General features: G+C 37.1%; 2 protein-coding genes and 2 long non-coding RNA genes across 10 annotated transcripts; 3 read left to right on the top strand and 1 right to left on the bottom strand.

The window, feature by feature from the left end:
- Positions 1–5,416: 5,416 nt before the first annotated feature.
- Positions 5,417–6,675, top strand: LOC137719868 (uncharacterized). The gene is made up of 2 exons (XR_015957078.1): positions 5,417–6,010; positions 6,088–6,675. It is a non-coding gene; the product is annotated as an uncharacterized LOC137719868 (long non-coding RNA).
- On the bottom strand, positions 6,616–9,364 carry LOC137719876 (uncharacterized). Of its 2 annotated transcripts, XR_011066446.2 has the most exons (4): positions 8,941–9,364; positions 8,722–8,827; positions 8,499–8,541; positions 6,616–8,298 (listed from the first exon to the last, which is right to left on the bottom strand). It is a non-coding gene; the product is annotated as an uncharacterized LOC137719876 (long non-coding RNA). The 2 variants fall into 2 exon arrangements; XR_011066445.2 differs by having other exon boundaries at positions 6,616–8,541; positions 8,941–9,362.
- A 55-nt stretch (positions 9,365–9,419) lies between these two features.
- Positions 9,420–12,659, top strand: LOC137719863 (uncharacterized). Of its 5 annotated transcripts, XM_068458865.2 has the most exons (5): positions 9,420–9,702; positions 10,304–11,319; positions 11,591–11,659; positions 11,859–11,949; positions 12,356–12,659. In XM_068458865.2, the coding sequence occupies exons 2-4, from the start codon at positions 10,316–10,318 to the stop codon at positions 11,938–11,940; spliced, it is 1,155 nt and encodes a 384-aa protein (XP_068314966.2). In that variant the 5' UTR covers positions 9,420–9,702; positions 10,304–10,315; the 3' UTR covers positions 11,941–11,949; positions 12,356–12,659. The 5 variants fall into 5 exon arrangements, 3 of the variants coding, with proteins under 3 accessions (XP_068314966.2, XP_088542662.1, XP_088542661.1); XR_015957076.1 differs by lacking the exon at positions 9,420–9,702 and having other exon boundaries at positions 9,733–11,319; positions 11,591–11,702; XR_015957077.1 differs by lacking the exon at positions 9,420–9,702 and having other exon boundaries at positions 9,733–11,319; positions 11,591–11,702; positions 12,341–12,659.
- Positions 12,660–14,035: 1,376 nt separating this feature from the next.
- LOC137743974 (uncharacterized protein At1g32220, chloroplastic) lies at positions 14,036–17,517 on the top strand. 2 transcript variants are annotated; one of them, XM_068483871.2, is made up of 10 exons: positions 14,036–14,379; positions 14,879–14,996; positions 15,116–15,204; positions 15,503–15,558; positions 15,645–15,700; positions 15,939–16,032; positions 16,117–16,196; positions 16,366–16,408; positions 16,635–16,726; positions 16,997–17,517. In XM_068483871.2, the coding sequence occupies exons 1-10, from the start codon at positions 14,324–14,326 to the stop codon at positions 17,168–17,170; spliced, it is 858 nt and encodes a 285-aa protein (XP_068339972.2). In that variant the 5' UTR covers positions 14,036–14,323; the 3' UTR covers positions 17,171–17,517. The 2 variants fall into 2 exon arrangements, with proteins under 2 accessions (XP_068339972.2, XP_068339971.2); XM_068483870.2 differs by having other exon boundaries at positions 14,172–14,379; positions 14,876–14,996.
- Positions 17,518–17,808: the final 291 nt, after the last annotated feature.

Genomic DNA, 17,808 nt, shown 5'->3' with positions numbered 1-17,808 from the left:
AGGCTGAGAGGAGTTCAGTGGTGCCATTTTCAGGTAAGAACTTCGACGTTTTCACGTCGATATCGTCATGTCCGTTTTAGTTACTGTTCATGCAAATTTAATTTACTTAGTTTTTGGACATTTGAAGCTTATAGTTGTGCTTGTGAGGTTCCCAGGAGCTTGGGAGTAGCTCGTTGGGTGAATTTGGACGTCGGGATCGTCCTGTACGAAGTTGGCCGGTTTTTGGAGATTTGGACAGGTATAATCTCGTAATTTTAGGCCTTAAAACTTGTTGGGACATATTCTACTAGCTCTAGGGTTGATTTTGGTGCAAGAAACGTGGAAAAAGGTGGAGAAATGAGCGAGAAATCGCGATTTGCAGGTTTTCCGGCGACGGCGCCAGCGTCGGGGACTAATTGGAGAAGGAGACGGAATATTCCTGACGCCGTTAACGGTATCAGTTAAGTTTAACGGAATATTCCGTCAGTTTAACGGAATATTCCTGACGGCGTCAGTTGACGCCGTCAGTGTGCATGGCACGTGGCCACGCGTGGGGGCGCGTAGGTCCGTGCCTATTCAGGCGCGTGGGGGCGCGTGCGGGGTCCAAAAATTATTTTAAAAATATGGGTGTGATCCTGAGGTTGTGTAGAGCACGTTGGTATATTCATTTGTCCATTTTAAGCAATGTATGAGAAGTTATTACGAGAAGTTGGTTATGTGCTTTTAAATTAACGTTTTCGTAGCTTTTTCGCGTATAGGTGATTCGTATTCCGAGAACGAGCGTACACACTCGAGGCAGGGGGGCTACGACCCTTCCACTTATCAGTGAGTGGGCTTTTGGTTTTCCGTATATACCTATATACATATTAATTCCCAGAAATTTAGTATAAATGCTTATTTGTTATATGTCACTCTTTTTATATAATTGGTGGTTATGCATGATTAGTTGCATATACGTTATTTATATATTCAAATATGCATATGTCTATATATGCGTATTGGGTGCTGTGGATGCCCAGGTAAGTGCCAGGTAAAGGTTATTCATATTTACATTCAGTAGTAGTTTGAAATGCTTAGAGAGCTCATAATCTGCACCCCCGGTGTTAGTGCTCCCGCCCGTGGCCAGGGTACAGTCCTTCACGTGATGTTCACCCGCACCACACGCTCAGCTTGGATCCAAGTTAGGTGCATAGGCTTGCCGTACAGACCACATTAGGTGGTTCCGACTCGTAGGTGACCCGCGATTATTCGCACAGTCTTCACGTGATCGTAGCACTAGAGCGTATATATAATACACCCAGTCTTGTCGTACAGACCACGTTAGGTGGTTCCGACTCGTGTGCAGATTCAGTTATTGAGTTGAGATTGGAGCTCTATATGCAGCCGTACAGGTCACGTTAGATGACTCCCGGCTGCTAGATTATATGTTATGGATGTGAATTACGCTTGAGCATTTACATTTGATTATGAGATTCTGTTGTGGCATATTCTCGAGCATGAATGGCATATTTTGGAGCATGATTGGCATATCTATACATACGTATATATGTTCATTTTCTGGGAAGTATACAGGTTTTACGGCGAGGGGTTAGAATGTATTTTGCTAAAGAGTTTTCAAAGAGCTTTGTTTTTGCCCACTCACGCTTTTGTTTTTGCGCCCCTCCAGGTTCTAGTGGTCTAGCAGGTTCGGTGGTTTTTCCCAGAGGGCGTCCCGGCATTTCTGACAGACACTCACCATTGTAGGGTCACCTTCGGGTGTATTTATGTCGTATCTTTCCTTTTTGACTGCTGTAGACTTGCTCTGAAATTGTGTCTCACATACGCTAGCACTTATTTTAGTACTTTGTATACTAGTTTTTAATTATTCGTACTTTTATATTACTATCTTAATAGCTTCCGCACGCGCACATGGCTACGTCACCTTCGGGTGACGGCCAGCACGTCCTGATCTCGGTCGGGGTGTGTCATAGCAAGCCAAGCAGCTCAGGTGGATAAAGATTGTGACTAGGGGGAGGAGGGGCCAGGGAACATTGGGAAAATTGTTTGTGGGGGATTACGACTTTTTTTGGTGCTTTGCCATTATAATCTATCCACATCTGTACGTATCATCATGATCACACAGCCACCCTCTTTATGCTTTGCTTGCCCACCACTTTATGCTTTGCTTGCCACCCTCTCCGCCCAGCAGGTCCCATTGCCTCCGTCATTTGTCCCTTCGTTCTCCCACGCTATCTCTATCTGTATATGTATTTCAACACATTAGGAGTGTACAAAAAGGTCTCAAGTTCGAAAACCCTAGAAAAAACACCATGCGGCTGCTTTACGTACGTAAGACTAGTAATGATACGTAACGGTTGAATTTTCTATAGACGATAATCTAAATGTTTCTTTTGCTGTTACAGTACATGGGTTCATCATCATATACGGTGAGGGATCAAGGATGAGTAACATGACTTCATTATTTATTTGGTTCGTCCTAGGAAGGCATGCATGCTGCGTTGATGTTTGTAACCAGCTAGCTGGCTAGGGTTTTAATTATCATCTTTAAGCATCTTTTGTGACTCACGAGAGATTTTTCAATTTGACCGGTATACGGGATAGTATATCACATGTCACTATATTAATGGTGGAATATGTGTGATAAAAAGTTAATAACTTAAAAAATAAAATTTCCTACCACTTCTATTAAAATACGTGATGTATCATAGTTGTGCCTGTGTAATTTTCTTAATAGTTCATTTTACATATGAAAGTTGTCAATGGTGATGGATTCTTTATACACATTACACAATTTAGACAAAAAGATATATTGCTACAAGTCAGACGAGTAGAAAAAGGAGAAATACCTTTGTGTAGTTTTTGGTTTATGAGAAATTAATCATAAATATAATAATTTTGTGTCTGCTTTAAACATTGTGTCACACAGACGTTTAAACTCTGATGTTATAATTCTATAAAATAAAAAATTTTAGAAATAAAAAAGTATAATGTGCATGATTTAATGGCAATTTTTTTCGAAGGAACATGAGGAATGCGTCGCAAGCAAACTTAATGTGGAATTTAACTTTATTCTCTCTCCTAGTTTTCTGACATTTGGTACCCAAATTTTTGCTTAAACATGAACTTTATACCAACGTGTTTTGTTTTAGTCACACTCAAGTATTTTAACAATATTCTCTCTCCTTTTTCTGCTGTGTCTTGGATTCCATGTTCTACATTGTAGTTTAATTTCATGCACAAAGGCCTAAACGCAATTAGTAAATAATAATTAGCCTTTAAACACGATTTAAAACCATTTTTACTTCATCACGTTATATACTCCCTTTCTGCCACTCAACTTAGAAAAGTTGAAATTCTTCTCTGCACAGTTAACTTTGGTATCACCTTTCTTTCCACAAAACTCAAACAGATAATTAAGGAGATGTCCATTCAACTTTTGTACTTAATCTTCCTGTTTAACCACTTAATTCGTTGTTTTCATTAGTACCTAGAAGATTATTACCGGACAGGACATATCTTTTCATGGAAAAGCCTCTACAGACTTGCAGTGTATATATAGTTCAGATTGACATCACCAACTGAGTGCAGCACCAATTAGGGTTTCTGCCCCGCCACTTTACGATAAAAAAGGTAATTAATTGGTAAGTGATGATTAGTACTATAATTAATTAAACTCCATGTAGCTAAAATAGAGAATAATATCGTATTTAAATAATTACATACATATGAAGGGATTGCCCGAACGATGTGAAATATATTAGTATTATAGTCAAAATCTATTGGACAGTACAGTACTTGTAATGGATAGGAAGCATGATTAAGCCAAAATTTGTTCATATTTAACGAAAAGGTTAGCGTCCAAACTAATCTAATTAGCAGAAAGAAAGAAAGAAACCATGGTTAGGGTTTAGTGTTGGGAATCTTCTGCCCCAACATAGAAAATAAAGAGAAAGAGGAGGCGCTTGTTCCCACTACTTGAGTGGTTTTGTGACGTACCTATCCTTTTAATATATGTGCTTTTTCCCCTGATTTAGATAAGGGAAGTAAAGCAGCACTACCTCATACGTCCGCAGTCATCACATAATACATTGCTTGCACCAAATCACATATATAAACACACACACACACACACACACACACACACGTTATACATGTTATATGCATTATATTACTATAACATATTTATATTTCGGTCTGGAGTAAAAACAAGCAATGAGACGATTGTTTCTACAACATTTAAGAGCGCTGGTTGTTGTATAGAAACATTTGTCTCATCATACCATCCCAAGTATGTTTTTCTTTAGTATTTTGGAGGGATTCTTAGCTATCATTTATTATTGGGGTAGTGAGTTATGCAACGTCCCCGATGCTGCATATATTCTCACACTTGTAAAAGTTGTATTTCTCAGTTATATATGGGGAGTTTAATTATTTCTATTTCATTTTCGAAGGGCAATTTAATAGAGATTTAGTACACAAAAGAAGATGCAGGAATCAATACAATTCGTGAAATAGTGATTGCTTCAAGAAATTTTTTATTGTGACTGGAATGCGGATGATACACCATATGTTTTTATATAAGTGGTGAGAAATTTTATTTTTTAAGTTATTAACTTTTAACACACATATATTATCATTTGTATAGTAATCATACTGAAAATCCTCTCGATTGCTTCAGTGTAAAGAATAAAGATTATTGCTAGGGCACACTCATCAAGTCGTTTCCTTAACTTATGCGCATATTATAAAAACAGGAGGACCCAAATTTTGGCTAATATTCGAAAATATAATCTCTCTTCCTTTTCTTTTCATAATACTGTTGCATAGTTGCATGCACGGTGTGAAAATTTGATGAATTCACAATTCCAAAATTCTGTTTATCTGATTTCTTCCAAATTATGATTCTAATTAGATTTGTAAATCCTGAGTTGGCCTTTGCCATTCACAAAAGAGTCAATGTCCACAGTGGAGGCCACTGGCCACAGATTCATATTTGTTTGAAAAATCAACCTTTTCTTCTTCTTATTTTTCCCAATTTTTTATTGTTTTTATTTGTTCGTTGTTTTTATGGATTCATGGATGCCAAGGCCAGTTGAACAAGAAATATATCAGCTCTGGTTTCCTTCATAGCTAAGATCTGAGTGATTTGGATTCAAGTTTTTATCAGACCATGCTGATTTGACACTGCTTAACTAGTGACTCATTTATGCTAGGACTATTTTTTTTTCACTAAAATGATTCCAAAACGATTAAATTGATGATAGTAATGCAAGCATGGAGCCATAAAAATTTATAACGGACTACAATTTTTTTTTTCAAACTCAGTTTTTAACAATTAAATATGCTGTAATAACATTCAAGAACCATATCTAACCATTAGACGGTAATTATACTAACCTGGTTTTTGGTTGAATTTAGCAGCAATCAAATGCAGGATTTGAAAACAAGATTGGGCTCAAAACTTGAGCCCATCTCAACTTGAGGAAAATCCAGGGCCAGTTTAGACTACCGAAAAGGTTTCTAAGGCAGAAAGTAAAATCCAAACAATATTGTTTTTATATCGTGAATACGGGTGGAAAAAAAATACCAAAAATCTCAAACCGTACCCAAAATATCCCAAAACCGAATCGAAAAAATTTCAAACCGAAAATCCCAAAAAATTCGATACCTAATCCCAAACTGATCCTGAAATTTTGGTACAGGAATTGGTCGCACAATCTGACTTTTTCGATAACCCAAACCGAACTGAAGTTAAAATATATATAATTTTAGATATTATAGGCTGTTGGATTGGTTGAGAATTAATCTCAGCCGGTCATTCAAAATGAAACCCTCAGACTCACTCTCGACCTCCACTCTTTCACTCGCGCCCCCTTTCCTTCAGACTCTCTCAATCGCTCACTCTCTCGAAAAACAAGTTCGAATGCCGCTCCCGAAACACAAAAAGGGGTTGGAATCCGATGTCGAACAGAGAAGATTACGACTCAGGGGCCGGAGGAGCTCACGGCCGAGTGTGCAATCTAAGTCTATGGTGAGAATTTAAAGTTTTTGTTTTTGTTTCCGACAATAAGGTTGTGAACTTTGTTTGTACGTTGTTAATCGTTTCAGGAAGTACAACAAGACCAAGAACTTAACAAGCTCCAGCAAAAGCACAAAGCCAGTTGGGTTCACCTTGCTCTATTTGCTAAACAATGTTTTGATTTTTTAAGGTTTCGGTTTGTTGCTTTATAAATGTTGGAAATTAAATTCATTAGATTGAGCTGGACCGTGTTCTTATGAAAATGATAACTAGATTGCAGGTATCTGCCATTTTACTTGTATGATGGTATCCACTAGATAAACTTCTGTAGAATGGATCGATGGTTGAGTTACAGTAAGCTATTTTGAGAGTTTAGATAGAGGGAGAGATTGAATTTTTTTTTTTGTGGGATTGAAGGGAGACTTCGGAGGGTACCGTGAAGGTGGAGTGGAAGTGGAAGAAGACGGGAAGAAGTAGCGTGGAACACTTGAGAGATAGAAGAGAGATACTGTCCTTAAATGTATTTTTACTCTCTTTTGGTTGACAATGAGGATTTCATTAAAATGTAGTTTATATATTTAAATATCGTAAAAATTCATGATAATTATATGAGAAAATTTTTGAAATGTCATATGAACTTGTACTCATTTTTTAATGTCATATAAACAAAAATTTAAGCAATTTGTCTGCAACAATGTTTGTTGCCGGGTATCAATCACATGAAAGCTTCTTAGCTTGATGGTTTGATTCTGGATCTTTCTCCTACATCTTTTGAATATCTTCCCCAATTCTGTCAAGTTCTGATTCTCTGTTTCTTTCGTCTACTCTCGGTTCACGGTTTCGAGATGGCTTACTGTTTAAATTTTGGAAACAAGGCCGCCGGTGGGACGCTCATGGTTCCCACGTCTACCCAAACCATTTTAAATGAACTTTGATGGGGGAGCAAGAAAGGTGTCTTATCATTTATTGAATAAGATTGAAGCTTTTTCTTTGTGTCACTACAACGCATCATGGTCAATACAGCTTCTGAAAGTAGATCATATCTGTGAAGTAAATGAAAATATGCATGTGATCATCACTAAGAAGATTGAACAAACTCTGGAAACGTGGGTGCAAACCAATGCAAACAACATTATCAATCCTCTAATTGGGGAGCCGACTGAAAACTTGAAAAGAATTTTTAGGTAGTTAATTTTATAAATATTTTTAAGTTTTAACCTATAATTTTGTTAGGTATGATAAATTCTCTGTTATGTATTGGTTGGTAATTGAATAACTCTGTATTTTAATACAAGGGCGTTTTGAGAGGGTTGAAACATCTCGATATTCAGGAACTCTAGCATGGAAATGTTAACCTAAACCTGCTCTCAGTATTTGTTGTAAATGGCATTGGATGTCTTGGTTGACCTTCATCTGACAGCAAAAATCTTCTAAGACAAGATATTGACGGATTCAGTGACATTTTGGAGTTTGTATTCGTGGGACAAGCTTAGACATGTGCTGTTCTATGACGTCTGATGGCAAGCTTGAAACCCCTTGTGCCACCATACCTGCCACAAGCCACTAGATGTAGACTAAGGTAAAATGTTTAATTAAATTTTGGGTTTTTGCAAACTTAAAAAAGAAAAAACCCAAAATTTAATTAAACAGTTTAACTTAGTCTACGTCTAAGGGCTTGTGGCAGATATGGTGGCATAAGGGGTTTCAAGTTTGTCATCAGACGTCGTAGACCAGCACATGTCTGAGCTTGTCCTGTAAATAAAAACTCTAAAATGTCACTGAATCCATCAATATCTTGACTTGGAGGATTTTTGCTGTCAGATGAAGGCCAACCAAGACATCCAATGACGTTTACAACAAATAATGAGAGCGAGTTCAGGTTAACATTTCCATGCTGGATATCAAGATGTTTCAATCCTCTCAAAACGCCATTGTATTAAAATATAGAGTTATTTAATTACCAACCAATAATAGAGAATTTATCATACCTAACAAAATTATAGGTTAAAAACTAAAAATATTTATAAAATTAACTACCTAAAAATTATTTTCAAGTCTTCAGTCGGTTCCCCAGTTAGAGGATTGATAATGTTGTTTGCATTGGTTTGCATCCATGATTCCAGAGTATGTTCAGTCTTCTGAGTGATGATCACATGCATGTTTTCATATCTGCTTTCAGGAGATGTATTGACCTTGATGCGTTGTAGTGATACCAAGAAAAAGGTTCAATCTTATTCAATAAATAATAAGACACGTTTCTTGCTCCCATTCCTTCAAACACATTTTGAATGTTGGTCGGACTTGTTTCCAAAATTTAAACAGTAAATTATACAATCATAGTAATAAAGTGAAAACTTAATCATAGTAATAAAGTGAAAACTTAATCATACAAATAGTAATAAAGTGAAAACATAATCATGCAAATAGTAATAAAGTGAAAACATAATCACTAATTTATGAACAAAAAACACTTACTAATTTATAAACAAAAAACACTTACAAATTGAGTATTCTTGGGTCACTGGCCATCTCGAAACCGTCAACTGAAAGGGGATGAAAGAAACAGAGAATCAGAATTGGGGAAGAACACGAAACCTTATAATTGCAGAGAATCGCAAAACATAAGTATTCAGAAGATGTAACGGAAGCAGTAGAAAACATAATCATACAAATAGTAATAAGGTGAAAACATATTCACTAATTTACAAACCAAAAACACTTACAAATGGAGTATTCTTGGATCACTGGCCATCTCGAAACCGTGAACCGAAGGTGAACGAAAGAAACAGAGAATCAGAATTTGACAGAATTGGGGAAGAACACGAAACCCTAGAATTGCAAAACAAAAGTATTCAGAAGATGTAGCGGAAGCAGAACACATAATCATACAAATAGTAATAAAGTGAAAACATAATCACAAATTTATAAACAAAAACACTTACAAATGGAGTATTCTTGAATCATTGGACATCTCGAAAACCGTGAACCGAAAGTGGACAAAGGAAACAAAGAATCAGAATTTGATGGAATTGGGAAGAACACGAAACCCTAGAATTGCAGAGATTTGCAAAACAGAAGTATTCAGAAGATGTAGCGGAAGCAGGAAAAAGATCCAAAATCGAACTGTCAAGCTAAGAAGCTTTCAGGCGATTGATACATGGCAACAGACATTGTTGCAGAGAAAGAGAATCGATAGTTTGTAGAGAGAGAAAGAAGCTTGATGAAGAAGTTGGTGCGACCCGTGCGGCTTTACATTCGGTGCGGCTGTTTTTGGTTGGGAGGGTGAAACGGAGAAAATGAGGAGAGGGACGGGCGCAGGTAGCCAGGTATGCTAGGCTAACTAATGTTGGGCTGGGCCTAAAGAGAGGGAATGGGCTTAACCTCATAATAGGTTAGCAATAATATAGTTCAAATTCGATATCTTCTTACGATATTATTTTGACAAGTTTAGATATTGAAATAGATTTTGAGAAATTTTATTTGAATCCTAATTTTGTATCTCTACACCCAACCTATCCATCAAACATTCAATTTTACCCTTAAATAAATAAATTAAAATAATAATATTACAACCCTAAACCCACTGATCTAAAAGGAAAACACTTTTTTTTTTATCTCTACACCCCTTCGTATTTTCATGTAATCCAAGCATTGGCACATCCCTGACGATTTCAACGACCACAATTCCATCTTCACCTTGTGCTGTAAGAACAACCCAAATCATATTAGCATGCTTTGCTAGGTTACGATAAAATGTAATGAGAAAAACCAAAAGTTTTGATGATGATACGACAATTTTTAGATTTAGTATTATAAATAATCACGGTTGTGTTGTAGGGGTATTTTTATAGATGTTAATTTGCTGGGTTTTTCATGAATGGTGTTGTATGATTTGGATATGGCTCTCAGTTTCCTCCCTAATGTCAATTGTAATAATCGATATCTTCTTATTCTTATTGGAATCTTATAATTGTATATAAGAAATATCGCATATGGGGATTTTGATTTTGATTTGAAGATGTAACCGGCCCATTCTTTTTGCTCAATGATTCTTGTTCAACTGTTATTATTGAATTCTGTGTGGAATGCCGTTTGGTTTTGGGTGGTATTGTGTTTGGACCGGTTTTCTGTTTTCTGTTGTTGATTGAAATCAAATCTTTGAGAGTCTCTTTTATTTTTCATTATTTTGAAGTTGCTTGAGTTTTCATCTCTATACTGTACTATTCTATACTACACATTATTCTCTTTGACGGTTTTCTTGAGATTAATTATTGGTCACCTATTCCTACTGATGATCCTACCCAGGACAAGATACAAATGTCGAACAAGGATTGCTATTTTTACGTGCAGTTTCTGAAGCGAGTTTGCAAACTTAACATCAGTCAACTGTTACTATTCAAAAAGGGATCTACTTCTAAGAGGCCAGAATTTGAAGTTGTGCTTGCCAACCAAGATGAAAAATTTCCCCTCTGGATGGGAATACTTATCAAGGGTTCCAATATGCATTTTGTTGGGGGTGACAAGTATTTCAGGTCTGAGAATTTTTCTTACTCTGAGTTGTGCCTGTGGACTCTGCCCAACTTAGAGGTCTACACCCTTGACCCTACATCCCAAACCCTCTATAAGGACACTAACTTTCCCAACCTTTCTGGTCCCAAGTGCACACCTATCGTGGTCACCCTTGGGGATGAAAACAAAGCATATGTCCTTTCAACAAATGCAAACCACTTTTCTGATATAGCTGAACCACCTTTCGAGGTTTTTGATTTTGTTTCAAAAACCTGGGAAGCTCTCCCTCCCCCCCCTGACCACCGTGGCCATATCATTTCCCACTATGCTATTGGGCGCAAGCTGTATGTTAATGCCGAGCTATTTTCATTCGTTTTTGATGCAGGCGAAGCCATATGGCACCGTGACATCCCATTTAAGTTTCCCCATCTTGCATGCTCTCTAGAGTATAATGGCTTTCTAATTGCCCAGCCCTTCAACTTAAGAGGTCTTGTTGCCTATAACTTGGACTCATTTGGGATCAAAAGTCCTTATCAGTGTCTAGATCAGCTACAAGAAGTATTCGAGGATCGCTTTTACGACTCCGATTGCTCTCTCACCCGTCTTGACGATAATGGCCGCATGTGCCTCCTTTATCAAGGCATGCCTTTCAGCTATTCCCTTAGGTTGTGTGCACGTGTAGCGGTGTTTCAAGTATTTGTCTCAAACTCTACCGACAATCCAGTTGTCACTGCCGTTCTAGAGGCTGTCGAAGAGTATGATATCCAAGACTTTACACTTGGTGATTACGGTGCTTATTCTACATTCATCATGTAAGCAAACGTTTTCCGATATCCTTTTTCTTTAAGTTTTGCTTTAACATTGATCTGCATTTCGATTACCATAATGGTGATGTATTTCTTAGTATATTATATATGGCTGTGACATACTTCAATATATGTTTGCCTTCTTTCATGCATTATGGTGTTTTTTGAATTCCAAGTGTTTCGTATCCTTTTGTACATTCCCAATACTTTAGCCTAGGTGAAGTCCTGATTACTTTAGCCTAGGTGAAATCCTCATTCCCTGCTGGTCATTTTGTAGGTATGATGGTCTGAACAAGGACGATACTGAGGCTGATGTCACAAACTCAACTCTTTCTGGCTTGGACAGGTGTGGTCTGCGAGTGAGACCGTAATTGTAACGGTCATTGTTTGTATGTGTTTGTTATATTTTGTATGATCAAATGCATATTTTATGTTATTGTAAGTGGGCAACATGTTTGTAAACCGGATCACAATGTTCCTTATTGCCTTCTTGTCGATGAAATTACGTTCCCTGTAATCAAATGTTTTGCTTGTATTCTTGACAGTCGCAGAGGCGTGGGCAAGCATGCCGCGGAGTTTGTCACTGATGCTGATATGCATAAAAAACCAAAAACTACACTTTGTTAAATAGGCGAGGTACACAACTGAATTTGTTTCTTTTTTTCATTTACTTTTCATAAGTTCTGATTCCAGTCAGTCTTTTAACTTGATAATTTCTCCGTGAGTTGTTCAATTTTCTCTCCTCTCCCCCTTGGATCTAGATCGTCGATCTCTTGATAAGGCTTATATGTATGTATATTAAAGACAAACCCAATTAAGGGTTATATATTATATATGTATCAAATGGTATTTGTTAAATCCAAATTACCCTTTGATCTCTAATATATGTGGATTACGGGGATGTAAATTTCTCTAACATGCTCCGTAGACCCCTTGTTTTTGCCTCTGATTGATTTGAGAATAATATGTGTTTATAGCACGTGAAGGGATCTTGAGACTACTGAACTCTGCATTGACTAACATACAGGTTATCTGGTTGCAGATTTGGTAATGCAGTGTCACCGGATACGATTTCTGGGCATGGCATGGAACTAAAAATCATCTCTGAATGCGCTGGCGCTGAGAACAATAGCTATATTACTTAGCAATGGGTATTCTACTCTTTTATCTCAATCGATCAACTCTTATAACTGTAGTAGCAACTTAGTTTCATTAGCACTGTCGTATTTAATCAATTTCAACTCACTTGGTAATGAATGGTTGCGTACGTATGTAGTTTTATGCAATTTGCTGGTTCAAATGTGCAAACATTCTTTCTTTATTCAAGGCACTGTAGTGTTGGATTTGGCCGGTAGCGTAAACAGTAACATGTTGATTATTTTATCTAACTCGTTCATATTATAATTTATCTGCAACATAACGTTAAGGGAAATCGATAAGCATACAACTTTCAAGCTTGGGTGTAGTTAATAGTTAAAAGTGCATATTCTGCTTGAGTGGGGAATGCTGCACGTTCCAAGCTGGAGATTCTCGGGTACTTGAGTTTCTTTCTTCCCTTCGAGTGCCTTTTGAATTTTAACCTAATATGCAGAAGATAGGACTGATAAGAAACGTTAGGGATGAGACCGCTTCTTCGGGCAGTTTCCCATGCCTGTTATTGATCCACTGAGACTTCTCCTAGCGATTTAGCGAAGTGAAGCATTCAAGTGAAATACATAACTATTTTTATTTCTCTTGATTTCGTGTCCCCATTGTAAACTGACTTGAAAATGCTCGATCAAATGCAATGACATAAGTGAGAATTAAGAGATGTTAATGAGTCTCTTTTAAAAGTACGACTCTTTATAAATTCTATTTCAGCTCATGTTTCAAGCATAATGTTTTATAGTATTAGTAAAACACTTAACGTTAAACTGTAAAGTAATAGGTTGAACGGTAAAGTGACGGATAATTTTTTGAAACAGTTTCCTTAGCATTCCACGAGAATCAATCATTTGGACACGCCGGCCATTTGTCCACTTCCCACCACCTTGACTCTTGAAAGTCTCGGTGTTTGCATCCCCGCCTTTTTTTGCTAGAAAAAATACACCATCAAGATCTTGTGTTTTCACTACAAACTTTGAACTGGCAACGTACGATGATTGGCTACTACGGAAATTAACCTATGAAGTTAAATCTTATTGTCAGATCCTTTTCAATGCGCTCCAGTGGCTCCACCACGAATAAATGTCTTTGTGTGGTCCCACTTTAGCATGTTCCATATTTGAAAACTCCTGAAGTTTGTTTGTTTGTCTTTTTTTTTCTTTTTTTTTGAATAAACGATATTATTAACATTAAGAGGAATGAGATGGACTTAGCATCATAATAGACTAGCAATAATATGGTACAAATTCGACTTTGACGATAATCGAATCTATGACCTCTCACTTACAAGTGAAGAGGAATACCACTAGACCGTAGTACCATCCAATCCTTCTTCCACTACCTTGGTCCATCGATATAGTGCCTCGTTCAATAAACCTGGTGTTTGGATATTTTTTGTACACCAAGCTCTGATGAATAAAAGAAAAATAGCGCTAGGTGAATGTGAAACACAACAAATGATATTCTTATTATATATTCATACTATCTTTCTAATAAATATGAGACCGATATACGTTTGTGACCCCTACCTCTATTAGATCTGATACAAGTACAAATAGTGGTAATTCAAGAACTACTCGAAACACAAAGCTCGGTGCGAGTATCTACACGGTAGACTCGCTTATGAGCAGTTCCCCTTGGCCTTCAAGGAACCACATGTCACTACCATTATGCGCCATCTGTTCTCTCTCAAACTCTCTCTCTCTCTCTCTCTCTCTCTCTATACCAAACGACGAGTTGTCTGGAAAGAAGAAGCTAGACTTTCCGATTATCTGTGCTCCGGTACTCTCCGTGAAAGCAAATCGAAGAACCAAAACTTAAGAAACCCTAGAAAAAGGAGGGATTCTGAAGAGGAAAATTTGAAAAAATGAGGACGGTCGTGTCGCGGTTGATCCAACCAAGATCATCACTTCCAAGGCTCTTGTATGTCGTCTATTTTCAATTTTGGCTTTTAATTTTGTGTAATTGATACTTAATTTCACATATCTGCACTGCTAATTTAAGGTTTTGAATGTGATTCTTTTGGGAATTTTTTTTTGGTTTCTGGAATATTATGCAATGCATTGCTTGGCTGCTGAGAAAGAGTGGGAATTGGGAAAATAATGCAAAACCCAAAATTGATTGATTGGTATCTTAGTTTATTAGGTTTCGTTTTCAAGTTCTGTGTTTTGGGTTCTATACAACAAAATTGTATCATCTGGGTTTATGAATATGTTAAACTGTTTTCGGATTATATAAAGCCGTGGGTTGTTCTGCCTTGTTGAATTTGTGGTTGAAAATAAATATAATAATGTTTAAAAAAAAATTATGTACTTTTTTTTGTATTTGGTTTACTTTTTGGTTCCGGAATCCAGTAGGGTTCTAACAATGATAGTAAGAGGAGAATTCGGTTTTCCTTACTTTCTGATTTCTGTAAAAGCAGTGTATCGGATGCACTGAAGAATGGTAGGTATCTAACAACAGACTCTAATAAGGTTGATGAACCCTTCAAAGTTGAGGAAGCTGAGACTGTCAACATTCCCCCTCCTCCAACTGATAAGGTACTATATCGTGGCAAAGAGCGTTGGAGATTTGAAACTTCTATTTCATCATATAATTTTATCGTCTTCATCTCTATCATGTAGTATTATATTTTTTGACTTCTAGCTTCGTAATTTAGTTGCTTGTCTTGGGTGGAAATGGATTTGTTGGCTCACATGTTTGTAGAGAAGCATTGGGTCGGGGCTTGTCTGTCGCTAGCCTTAGCAGGTATAACTCAACTCTATATATTTGATGTTTGGTTTCTGCGTGCTGGTTAAGTTGATGCCCATGGATTTTTCATTATTGTTGATCAGTTTAGGCCTGTACCCATCTCAATGCTTGCTATAAAAGGACGGAATACTATCAGACTGTGATGTAATTTATTTCCGAATTATTTCTTGGAGACCAATTTTCCTAATTCTTTAGCCTACTAGATAAGGAAAATTTTACACTCCCATCACCTTGTATTTGATTGTTTTGATTCCATACCATCTCACTTTTAATGCTTTCTTATTTTCCTTCTCAGATCTGGTAGGTCAAAATTACATGATTCGTGGGCCAACAGTGTGACCTGGCATCAAGGTTTGCTTTGTTGCAATAGTATTTTATCGACGACCCATAATTGTGTTTTTTGGTAGATACTCCTTTAAAAAAATTTCCATTTTCAGGAAACCTTCTATCGCTTGAGTCATTAAAGGATGCTTTCAATGGTGTCACGTCCGTTGTATGTATTCCCTTAATCCTCTGTCTTATTTGATCTCAATCCACTGATACGTAGTAAAGACATGTGTACACATGTTCTCTAACCACGTGATATATTGTCCTTCCCCTCCCCCTTCCAATTTTGTTCAGGATGTGCTTGTTTTATAGAATGAAAACTCTCCATCCCATTGTTCTTCATGCTTAGCTTTCATTACTGGATCAGGTTTGGATTGTTTTCCTAATAAAGTTTCTTGTCCTAGATATCCTGTGTTGGGGGGTTTGGCTCCAATTCTTACATGTATAAGATTAATGGGACTGCCAACATCAATGCAATTAGAGTTGCTGCTGAACAAGGTATATATTCATTTATGTTCTTTTTCTCCGTCAAGCTACTTCTTTTGCTTATTTATGGTTAAACAATTGGCGTTGATCCTGCAGGCGTGAAAAGATTTGTGTATATCTCTGCTGCTGATTTTGGTGTGGCAAATTACTTACTGCAGGGATATTATGAGGGAAAGGTGCCATGCTCAATGATAACTACGTATATGCTTTATTAAAGTTTACTTGTATGTTTGTCGCTAGTTTTTAACGACTGCTGGAATAATTAGCATAATGAGTCTGCTTGTAATGCTTAACATTTCTAATTTATCTGACACAAAGTCCTTTACTGTATCTTGGTCAATCTAGAGAGCTGCAGAGACAGAGCTACTAACCAAATTCCCATATGGAGGTGAGGTTTCTTACTCTCATCATTTTTTTTCTTCAATTGATGGCTAAAATATGAGAAATTATTTGGTCATCGGTTACATCTTGTCTCAAATTTCAATCAATATCTTCTTAAACATTAAGTTACTATGTTCTTGAAACCAAGCGCTGTAGACTGAAGCTTTAGTTTCATGGTTTTTGTTTCTTACAATTGGGACGCTTCTATTCACAATTTACTTGCCCTTTCTCAGGAGTGATTTTGAGGCCTGGATTTATATATGGGACTCGAACTGTTGGGAGTGTGAAGATACCTCTTGGTGTAATTGGTTCTCCACTTGAGATGGTAAAGTGTTAGTTCCTCGTGTATTCTGCATTTATGGCATGTTTACTTTCAGGGGAATAGGAATTGGAATATATTCCGATTCTTCACCTCCCTGCGTTTACTATATCATTGGTATTAAAATCGTTCCAATTCCCAACTTCCCCGATGTTCATTAACACATGAAATTGGAAAACGTGCACTTGTTATTTTTCCTTTGTTCTTGACAAAAATATTCTCAGATTAAGAAACCTGAAGGGATTAACTGATTCATATTCAAATATATGACTGCAGCTATTTCAAAACACGAGACCCCTGAGCCAGCTGCCACTTGTTGGGCCTCTCTTTACTCCTCCAGTGAATGTAACCTCTGTGGCAAATGTTGCCGTTAGAGCAGCTACTGATCCTGTCTTCCCTCCTGGGATTGTAGATGTCCAGGGTATCCAGCGTTATACCCAGAAGAAGTAGAGATGCATAGAGCCCCTTCCCTTTTTGTTTCGTTCATCAGTGCAGGCTGCAGAGTATGATGTTAAGCTGTCAAAATTTTTTCCATGAAGATTTCATCGGTTTCTTTTTCTTCACATGTTGCAATGGTTAATAACGTGTTAAAAAGCACAGATTTATTTGTTCAATAATTGCTTCCCCAGCTGAACATGTTACGAGTTTGGCGTGAAGAGGATGACCGTTACTTTTCGGTCACTTGATTTATCATTGTATCTTGGTCCCTTGCAACCTGGGATTAAAATAGCAGACTTCTGTCCCTCGGATTTTTCTTATTTGAAGTGAAAATAAGAGCTCGTGTTTTTGTTTGAAAATGCTTTTAAAATATCTTCTTGTTATAAATTTGTTGAAATTGTCATTATAAGTAGACGCTTCCTGAAAAAGGCACTTGAGATTGAGAGTGCTTCACCTTTAGCGGGTTTGCTTTTTCTAGAACGAGTGTTTTTACGTTGCATACACTTATCAAGTTTTCTTACTCAACGTGGTTAAAAGTCATTTTTCGGTTGACAGAACACTTGTAGATTTTACAGAAGCAGTGGCAAACATGCCCTAGAGAAGTGCTCATGCACAAAAGTGCTTTCTAGAAAAGTACTTTTAAACCGGCT

Source organism: Pyrus communis, chromosome 15 (genome assembly GCF_041283825.1).
Source record: "Pyrus communis isolate YQ-2024b chromosome 15, ASM4128382v1, whole genome shotgun sequence".
Classification (NCBI taxonomy): domain Eukaryota; kingdom Viridiplantae; phylum Streptophyta; class Magnoliopsida; order Rosales; family Rosaceae; genus Pyrus; species Pyrus communis.
The sequence above is the reverse complement of the archived record's forward strand: the minus strand, read 5'-3'. Positions and strand labels throughout refer to the sequence as shown.